The following is a 10,942-nucleotide window of genomic DNA, read 5'->3' as shown; positions in this document are numbered from 1 at the left end:
GAACAAAGCGCAGCATACAGGGAAACATCGTCACTGTCACTCCTAAGTGGCCTAGCTCTAATTTTAAGATTATGGCCTCTTGTTCTGGATTCCTCCACCAGAGGAAATAGTTTCTCTGTACCTACCCCGTATCTACTGTCAAATCCTTTTATAGAATCATAGAAACATAGAAGATAGGAGCAGGAGTAGGCCATTCGGCCCCTCAAGCCTGCTCCGCCATTCACAGAAATCACAGAAACCCCACAGTGCAGATAGAGGCCATCTCAGCCCATCGAGCCTGCACCGACACATATCCCACCCGATCCCCGTAACCCCTACACCAACACATATCCCACCCTATCCCCGTAACCCCACATAATTAATCCCCCTAACACTAAGGGTCAATTTATCATAGCCAATCAACCTAACCCGTACATCTTTGGACTGTGGGAGGAAACCGGAGCACCCGGAGGAAACCCACGCAAACACGGGGAGAATGTGCAAACTCCACACAGACAGTTGCCCGAGGCCGGATTCGAACCCGGGTCCCTGGTGCTGTGAGGCAACAGTGCTAACCACTATGCCACTACGCCATCAATGAGATCATGGCTGATCATCCAAATTCAGTACCCTGTCCCTGCCTTCTCCCCATATCCCTTGATCCCCTTAGCCTTAAGAAATATATCTAACTCCTTCTTGAACATATTTAATGAATTGGCCTCAACTGCCTTCTGTGGTAGAGAATTCCACAGGTTCACCACTCTCTGGGTGAAGAAATTCCTCCTCATTTCAGTCCTAAATGGCTTACCCCTTATCCTTAGACTATGACCCCTGGTTCTGGACTCCCCGGCCATCATAAACATCCTTCCTGCATCTAGTCTGTCTAGTCCTGTTAGAATTTTATAAGTTTCAATGAGATCCCCTCTCATTCTTCTAAACTCCAGCGAGTATAAGCCCAATCGACTCAATCTCTCTTCATATGTCATTCCTGCCATCCCAGGTATCAGCCTGGTGAATCTTCGCTGCACTCCCTCCATGGCAAGAACATCCTTCCTCAGATAAGGCGACCAAAACTGCACACAATACTCAAGATGTGGTCTCACCAAGGCCCTGTACAACTGTAGCAAGACATCCTTGTTCCTGTACTCGAATCCTCTCGCTATGAAGGCCAGCATACCATTTGCCTTCGATTAGATCACCCCTCAACCTACTAAATTAAAGGGAATACAAGCCAAGTTTATGCAACATGCTCTCATAATTTAACCCTTTGATCCCTGGTATCATTCTGGTGAATCTGCACTGTACCCTTTCCAAGGCCAGTATATCCAGATGAAGGCATGCAAGAGGGTTTTAGCAATGGTGGATGTGCTGAGGTAGGGGTGGAGGCAGCTGACGTTAGGAAATTGGAAATAGGTGGTCTTTCAGAGGGAGGCGTTATGGATGAAAAACTCAGCTGAGCAGTTTGGTTCGGCTAGGACAATGGCCAGTGTGGGGGATGGAGGCAGTCGCAGTGGCGGAGACGGAAGATGATGGTTTCAGTCTTTTCAATGTTTAGCTTGAGGAAGTTAACACTCAACCAAGACTGGATGTTGGACAAGCAGTCGGCAGCATACAGGTAGCGGAAAGGTTGAGAGAAGTGATGGGTCGGTAGATCTGGGTGTCACCGGCGTGTAAGTGGAAGATGACCCCATGCCTGCGGATGATGTCGCATGGGGCAACATGCAGACAAGGACGGGGTTGGGGCCAACAACAGATCATTGGGGGACTCCAGGGGCAATGGCACAGGGGCGGGAAGAGAAGCCATTGCTGGCGATGCTCTGGCTACAGCTAAGAGTGGAACTAAGAGCAGTTGCACAGAGCTGGACAACGGAGGAGAGGCGTTGGAGCAGGATGGTGTAGTCGACCATGTCAAACGCTGCAGACAGGTGGAGACAGGATAGTGCACCATGGTCACAGTCACAAAATAGGTCATTTGTTACTTTAGGGCCGTTTCAGGGCTGCGGCAGGAGTGGAACTGATTGCAGAGGTTAAAACATACAGGAAAAATGGTATCGACTTGGGAGGCAACAACACATTTAAGGACTTTAGACAGGAAAAGGTTAGAGATGGGGAGCTAGTTTGCAAGGACAGTGGGGTGGAGGGTGCTTTTTGAGGAAGGGGTGATGACGGCAGTTTTGAAAGCAAAGAAGACAGTGCCCAAGGAGAGAGAACCATTTACAATGTCAGCTAGTATGGGGGCCAGTTAAGTAAGTTGGGTGGTCAGCAACTTAGTGGGAATGGGGTCAAGGGAACAGTTGAGAGAGCGCACGGGGCGCTGGGGTGGGGGGAGATGAGAGGAACTAGACAGATGCATGTTCAGGGCTGGGCAGGGGGAATCTTGGCAGAGGCTAGGGAACAGAGGGGATGCGGCAGTGGCAGGTCTCAACCTTAGTGACAAAAAAGTCCATGAGCTCCTCACACATGTTAGAGGTTAGGATGGAGGGGAAGGGGTGTCAATATCGATTGCTAGTGCAGAAAAGAAGCTGTGTGTTGTCTTTACTTTCCAGGAAGATCCTCCTGGAAAGTAGTGTGTGGTTTGGCAGAGAAGGCTTGATAGTGTATCAGATCTGCCAATGAATGGCGAAACTACGCGTGACAAATATTGCTCAATTCTATGCCTCTTGGACTTGAGGCAGCGAAGTTGAAACATAGGTCAGCTCATCAAGCCTGTTGCGATATTCAATGTGATCATGGCTGATCTGTATCTTAACTCTATCTACCTGCTTTGGCTCCATATCCTTTTATACCCTTGTCTAGGAAAAATTTATCAATCTCAGATTTAAAATTATTAATGGAGCTAACATCTACTGCTTTTTGTAGAAGAGGGTTCCACACTTTTACCACCCTTTGCATGAAGAAGTGTTTCCGAACTTCTCTCCTGACTGGCCTGGCTCGGATTTTAAGGCTATGTCCCCCTTGTCCTAGGCTCCCCCCACCAGTGGAAAATGTTTCTCTATCTACCCGATCAATTCCTTTCAACGGGGGCCACATCAGGAGAAATGACTAGGATGGGAGGGAGTAAGGGTTCTACTGGGGACAAGAGCATCAAAAGCAGAGGCAAAGGCATGGTCAGATACTGTGGCAAACGGAAGGCTAAAGGCTAGACACTCACTTTATTTCCATCGAGATATATTTTAGATGAGGTTTTCAGTCAGTCTAACATAAACTCTCAGCTGTAAGTGGCATCCCATGAAATAGCAAAAGAAACCATTTATCTTTAATCTAGCGCACTGCAGATATCGGTATGTGCAACTTAACCATGCTTAAAGGAATTTTTATCAGTGAGGTTATGGCATCTTGCAAAAATCCTGCGTGGAAAATTAATTAAATGTCAAATTCCACTGCTCCTGCTCAACAGGTTTCACATAATCTCTAAGTAATCTGTGCGGGTGTAACTGGGGTAGGTCTTTTCAAGTACAAATTACCAGTTGAAAATAGTTTTTGAAGGATACTGGATATTTTAAAAGTACAACCATTGTTAGATTTCGACAACTTTGGATACCAGAGCCTTTCAAGTGGAAACTTCTTCCCCCCCCACCCCCCCCGCTTTGAAGGTGGCAGGCAAATTGTGAAGGTGCTTAAGAAAGAGTATGGGATACTTGGCTTTGTCAATAGGGGCATTGGTTAGGCTTCAGCTGGAGTATTGTGTACAATTCTGGGCACCACACTTTAGGAAAGATATCAAGGCCTTGGAGAGGGTAGAGAGGAGGTTTACCAGGACGATACCAGGGATGAGGAACTGCAGTTATGTGGAGAGATTTGAGAAGCTGGGATTGTTCTCCTTGGAGCCAAGAAGGTTGAGGAGAGATTTAATAGAGCGATTCAAAATTATGAGGGGTTTTGATAGAGCAAGTAGGGAGAAACTGTTTCCTCTAGCAAGTAACCAGAGGTCATAGATTTAAAATAATTGGCAAAAGAACTAGATGGGAAATAAGGAGAATTTTTTTTCACAGAGGGCTGTTAAGATCTGAAACGCACTTCCTGAAAAGATGGTGGAATCAGATTCCATAGGAACTTTCAAAAGGCAATTGGACATGTACTTAAAGAGGACAAATTCACAGCATTAGAGAAAAAGCTGGGGTGTGGGACAAAATCGGACAGCTCTTTCAACAATAACTTACACCACCACCTCCAAGTCACACACCATCCTGACTTAGAAGTATATCGCCGATCCTTCGTCGTCGCTGGGTCAAAATCCTGGAACTCCCTCCCTAACAGCACTGTGGGAGTACCTTCACCACACGGACTGCAGCGGTTCAAGAAGGTGGCTCACCACCACCTTCTCGAGGGCAACTAGGGATGGACAATGCCGGCCTTGCCAGCGACGCCCAGATCCCATAAGCGAATTAAAAAAATATAACTTATAACTTACTATAGTGCCTCGAACGTAGTAAAAAGTCCCATGGTGCTTTGTTATCAAACAAAAATTTGACACCCCCGAGCCACAGAGGTAGGTTTTAAACAGCGTCTTAAAGAAGCAAAGGTAGAAAAGCGGTTTAAGGAGGGAATTCCAGCGCTTGGGGTCTAGGCAGCTAAAGGCATGGTCGCCAATGGTGGAGCGACTAAAATCGGGGATGTCCAAGAAGCCAGAGTTGGAGCAGCGCAGAGATCTCCGATGGCTGTAGGGCTGGAGGAGGCTACAGAGATAGAGAGGGGCGAGGCCATGCTGTGGTATGGTTCAGGCTGCCTTTTCTTATCTGAATCAAATGGCCACTCTCAGTGTGTGAGCCTAGGCAGTGAATGCCATCAAGTTTGTGGCTAGACTACATTTTCCATTAGGAGAGTAAATTCAAAGTTGTGCCTTTTCTCTCTGCCATGTACTGTATATAGATTACATAGTGCAGGTCTAACAATTAGCCCCAAATTACTGTAAATTGTTTCTCGAAGAAGATAAGACAGCAAATTAAGGGATTACTCATTCATGTGGTTTAACACTGCAGGATATTCCAGTGAGCATGGTGGCGATACTTGCAGTAGCAATACTCGAGACTTCAGAAATACATAAAAATCAGAGCCTAGAAATTGCACTGGGCGATTAGTGGGAAAACACTTAAAAGTGTTCCTATGAAATGACTGCTTGCTATGTTAATGGGAAGTTCGCCAAGTTAAAATGACACCTCTGTTAACACAGTGGCAAAATAATTTAGTATGCATGCATGAAAGTCCAGGAGCGTACATCGGGAAAGAGCAGGCATCGTGCGGTCGCACCCCGTTCTTTTTGAATGGAGGTGAAACGATGGGGAACCAGCCTTGCCGACACCCAGAGAATGAATAAATAAATGTTAAAAATCAATGGAAATATTGGGGGCCAGTGCCTGCGATTTTCCAATTTGATGCACTCTTGCATTTGACATCGAGTTGTACTGCTCACCAAGAGCCCCTGGTATGTTGTTCAACTATTGAGGGCTTAAATTTATAATCGTCAGTTGACTAATGATGAACTTGTGACTATACCCGCTTGGAAGAGGGAAGCAAGTAGGATCCTTTGGTGGTTAATTCGGCTACAAGGTGACTCACCCGGCTAAGTCAAATTGAAACTAGTCAACCCTCCGTGGCAGACTTGGTCATCCGATACCAGCCAAGTCTGCAGGTCTCGAGGGACTGTCGAGGACTGACCAGCCAGCCTCGCTCATTAATGGAACCTGGAAGGGTAGACGTTACCGGAGAGCAGATATCCTGCCAACTTGGCTCCGAGTAGCCCTACCTGCATAAATGGATAAGGTGGTCTAAGCTGGACAAGCAGTGGGAAGCTTACTGTTGCTCCATACTGGTAATCCGCATGGTTTTAGCTGGGTAAACGCCAAAGGTTTGGCAAATAGCAAGGAGAACTGTAAAAGACTTCAAGAGGACAGAGACCGAATGGGCAGATGCAATTTAATGTAGGCAAGTGTGAGGTAATATATTTTGGAAGGAAAAACAATAATGTGAGTATGTACTTCATGGAAAGATGCTGAAGGGTGTCGATTAACATAATTCCTTGAAACTGAAAATGCAGGTAGATAAAACCATCAGAACAGGAAGGAGTCAAGATGCATATCAGGCATGATCTAAATGAAGATAAGTAAAGGTAATAGAGTACAAGAGCAAATAAGTAATTATAGATTTGTACAAAAAATTACCTCGGTTACACTACTGCATGCAGTTTTGGGCACCCCATTGTAGAAAGAGCATTAAATCCAGAGAGCACACAACATTAATGATGCCAGGGATAGGAATCTATAGTTATGAGGAGAGATTTAAAACACTGGGACTATTTCTACTGGAGCAGAGAAGGCCAAGAGGAAATATAATTGTGATTTTTCAAATTACGATAGGTTTTGAACGGTTGAAGACTATTCCCTGTGGTTGGGGAGTCAGTGGTGAGGGGTTGCCAATTTAATATTGTCACGAAGAGAGTGAGGGGAGAGGTTAGGAGAAATTTATTTACACAGAGGGTTGCTGGAGCACGGAGTTCTTTGCCACAGAGAGTGGCTGAAGCAGAGACCTTGCACCTTTTAAGCAAAAATTGCATAAATATTTGAAGCAGAGAAAGATACAGGGATATGAAGGGGGGGTGGGGAGAATGAGACAGTGGAATTAGTTTTGGATTGCTGTAGCAAAGAGCCGGCACAGAAACGATGGGCCGAATCATGTGTACTCCACATCGTGCACACTCTACTGTCTGTGCGGATATCAGGCAAGGGCAGGTTTGGGCCTGGATTTGAGATCACCACGATAAACACCTGTCAGCTCTCATGGGCTGAAGCAAATGCTTATGAAATTCCTTTGTGCTCTATTTTAATGGAAGCGTTAATCCGTTCAAATAAACAGGCTGGCGTGTTTGATAAACTAGCAGACGGAGAAATTTCCGCCATGACTCAGTGGGCAGCACTCTCGTCCAAGTCAGTAGGTAGTGGGTTCAAGTCCCACTCCAGAGACTTGAGCACAAAATCTAGGCTGACACTCCAGTGCAGTGCTGAGAGAGTGCTGCACTGTCGGAGGTGCCGTCTTTCGGATGAGACGTTAAACCGAGAACCCCGCCTGTCCTCTCAGGTGGACATAAAGATCCCATGGCACTATTTTGAAGACGACCAGGAGAGATCCCCCCCGGTGTCCTGGCCAATATTAATCCCTCAACCATCATCACAACAACAACATGCATTTATATAGTGCCTTTAATATTGTAAAACATCCCAAGGCGCTTCACAGGAGCGTTATCAAACTGTTGTCTGACCTGCTGAGTGTGTCCAGCATTTTCTGTTGTATTTTTGTTATCAAACAAAATTTGACACCAAGCCATGTAAGGATATATTATGACAGATGAGCAAAAGATTAGTCAAAGAGGTAGGTTTTAAGCGGCATCTTAAAGGAGGAGAGAGAGGTGGAGAGGTTTAGGGAAAGATTCCAGGGTTTATGGCCTGGGCAGCTGAAAACACAATGTTGGAGCGATTAAAATCGGGGATGCGCAAGAGGCCAGAATCAGAGGAGCGCAGAGATCTCGGAGGGTTGTAGAGCTGGAGGTGGTTACAACGTATGGGGGGGCGAGGCCATGGAGGGATTTGAAAACAAGGATGAGAATTTTTAAATTGAGGTGTTGCCAGACTGGGAGCCAATGTAGGTAGGGATGATAGGTGAACGAGAGTTAGGATATGGGCAGCAGTGTTTTGGATGAGCTCAAGTTATGGAAGGTGGAAGATGGAAGGCCATCCAGGAGAGTGTTGGAATAGTCAAGTCTAGAGGTAACAAAGGCATGGGTGAGGGTTTCAGCAGCAGATGAGCTGAGGCAGGGGCGGAGACGGGCGATGTTACGGAGGTGGAAACAGGCGGTCTTGGTGATGGCGCAGATATGTGGTCAGAAGCTCATCTCAGAGTCAAATAGGACATCAAGGTTGTGAGCAGTCTGGTTCAGCCTCAGACAGTTGCCAGGGAGAGGGATGGAGTCGGTGGCTAAGGAACAGAGTTTGTGGCAGGGACTGAAGACAATGGCTTCGCTCTTCCCAATATTTAGTTCGCTGAAATTTCTGCTCATCCAGAACTGGTTGTCGGACAAGCAGTCTGGCAATTTAGAGACAGTAGAGCGGTTGAGAGAACTGGTGGTGAGGTAGAGCTGGGTGTCGTCAACATACATGTGGAACCTGACGTTGTGTTTTCAGATGATGCCACCATGTAGATGAGAAATAGGAGGGGGCGGGGGGGGCAAGGATAGATCCTTGGGCGACTCCAGAGGTAATGATGTGGGAGGCAGAAGAGAAGCCATTGCAGGTGATTCTCTGGCTACGACTGTATAGATAAGAATGGAACTAGGCGAGGACAGTCCCACCCAGCTGGACGACAGAGGAGAGGAACTGAAGGAAGATGGTGTGGTCAATCGTGTCAAAGGCTGCAGATAGGTCAAGAAGGACAAGGGGGGTTAGTCACAGTCACATAGGATGTCACTTGTGAGTTTGACAAGAGCCATTTCAGTACTGTGGCAGGAGTGGAAAATATGGTCCAGGGAGCAGGATATGGGTCTGATGGACAAGATGAGCTCGGAGCGGGAATGAGGGGAGATAGGAGAGGAACTAGAGAAAGATGTGAGTTTAGGGCTAGTGCAGGGGGGAACCTTAGGGGAAGTTTGGCCCGGTGGGCTAGGGGAAGGGAGGGAAGCAGCACAGGCAGCTGAATGGATGGTCTCAATCTTAGTGACAAAGAAGTCCATGAGCTCCTCGCACTTGTTGTTGGAGGTGAGGATGGAGGAGGCAGGGGAGAGGGGTTTAAGAGGACGATTTGTAGTGAATAGAAGGCGGTGGTTATCTTTGCTTTCCAGGATGATCCTGGAATACTGAGCAGTTTTGGCAGAGGAGAGCAAGACCCGATAGTGCTTTACATGGTCCAGCCAGATCTGGCAATGAATGGCTAAATCACTAAAATAAAACAGATTATCTGGTCATTATCACACTGCTGTGTGCAATTGGCTGCCGTGTTTCCTACATTACAACAGTTACTACACTTCATTGGCAGCAAAGCTCTTTGGGATGTCCTGAATCATGAAAGGCGCTATATAAGTGCAAGTCTTTCTTTCTTGCGAGCATGTTATATGGTAATATCACAGCACGATCTGACCCCAAGGACAAACAAGTGAAGAATGGCCTCTTGGGCAATGCACCAGAGGGCTACTTGCCTCTGGAACTGTACCGCAGCAAGAGCCGACATCTTAGGCAAGGGTATTAAGGGTTATGGAAGCAAGCTGGGTAAATGGAGTTGAGATATAGATCAGCCATAATCTAACTGAACACAGGCTTGAAGGGCTGGATGGCCTCCTCATTCAAGAGAGATGTGGGAGGAGGAGGAGAAAAGCACAACTTCATTTTCCATTTGTTCTTGGGGTGTGGGCGTCGCTGGCCAGGCCAGCATTTATTTCCCATCCCTAATTGCCCTTGCGAAGGTGGTGGGGAGCCGCCTTCTTGAACCGCGGCAGTCCGTGTGGTGAAGGTGCTCCCACAGTGCTGTTAGGGAGGGAGTTCCAGGATTTTGACCCAGCGACGATGAATGAACGTCGACCTATGTCCATTATATAATCACAATCATATAAAGCAGCTTTAAAAGTGTATATACAGGTCAGGAATTTCCGCTGAGCTGCTGCACCTCCGCTGCCGTGATTTCACTGTAGGCGCAGCGGAAATCCCGTTTACATGAGCAAAGTATATAAATCATTTAGACGCTAACTCACTTTGTTCTGATGCAGAGTTCGAGCGGAGGAATCATATCATCTTCCCCTTCCAATGAGCAGCCCTCCGAAGCATCTGGAAGACAACAGTGGAGGGGGTTTCAACCCAAGATTACGGTTAATGATTCCATTTGTTTAAAATTTAAAAAAACACACAGACCAACAAGTTGATGAGCATCTGAAAGAGAAAAGACAGGTCAACATTTTGGACGGGGTCCCTTGGCCAGAAATCGTGGTGAGGGCAACTGATTTGGAGTGGCCTGACATTGCACAACAAGCCCAAGGTATTTTTATATTTACCGCTTACATCCCAAGTACTGCGATGTTGTGTAAAAAGCACAAGAGGCAGTGAGAATGGGTGAAAACCGATCACTTTCTGATGAAGTGTACCACTTGATAATATTAACCTTTCTCTTCCATTTTTGAGGTGCCTTTTATACGTCTCCAGCATTCTGTGCTGCTACAGATTTCCAGCATTCGTGTGATTTTCGCTTTATCCGCAAGATTTATTTTGTACAGGAAACTCTTTTTTTTATCCGGCACCGACGGGACCGGCGTGGTGCCGGTTGATCAAAAAGTCCGGATTACAGAGAGGTATACTTACCAAGGTACGAGAGCCCCGTACACAGCCACAGGTGCAGGGACCCCGGTTACACGGCCACAGATCCAGGCGTCCCTGTTGCATGGCAACAGTGCAGGAACCCCGGTTACACGGCCACAGATCCAGGCGTCCCTGTTGCATGGCAACAGTGCAGGAACCCCGGTTACACGGCCACAGATCCAGGCGTCCCTGTTGCATGGCAACAGTGCAGGAACCCCGGTTACACAGCCACAGATACAGGAACCCCGGTTACACGGCCACAGATCCAAGCGTCCCTGTTGCATGGCAACAGGTGCAGGAACCCCGGTTACACGGCCACAGATCCAGGAACCCCGGTTACACGGCCACAGATCCAGGAACCCCGGTTACACGGCCACAGATCCAGGCGTCCCTGTTGCATGGCAACAGGTGCAGGAACCCCGGTTACACGGCCACAGATCCAGGAACCCCGGTTACACGGCCACTAATATGAAGCAAAACTTCCCTGAACCTACTCCTGAATTTTGCCGGTTAAGAGAGATTTACGGTTATTTAGGTGCCGGTAAATAGAGAGTTTCCTGTAGTTTGATTCAAAGTTAAACTCTCTCTCTCTATGAAGGCCTTTGTTGCTCTGTGAGAATTAACAGTCAGCAAGAAAA

The 10,942-nt window shown here is 47.1% G+C and overlaps 1 protein-coding gene across 1 annotated transcript in view; it reads right to left on the bottom strand.

The window, feature by feature from the left end:
• The window catches only part of mindy4 (MINDY lysine 48 deubiquitinase 4), a 277,344-nt gene that overhangs the window by 15,310 nt on the left and 251,092 nt on the right, over window positions 1-10,942 (bottom strand). Inside the window, exon 17 of the mRNA XM_085987410.1 lies at window positions 9,707-9,779. Coding sequence (XP_085843536.1) covers window positions 9,707-9,779 — 73 coding nt within the window. The remainder of the gene's footprint in view (window positions 1-9,706; window positions 9,780-10,942) is intronic.

Source organism: Somniosus microcephalus, chromosome 5, assembly GCF_052327205.1.
Source record: "Somniosus microcephalus isolate GS21.2 chromosome 5, FLI_Smic_1.0, whole genome shotgun sequence".
NCBI classification, from domain to species: Eukaryota; Metazoa; Chordata; class Chondrichthyes; order Squaliformes; family Somniosidae; genus Somniosus; species Somniosus microcephalus.
The sequence above is the reverse complement of the archived record's forward strand: the minus strand, read 5'-3'. Positions and strand labels throughout refer to the sequence as shown.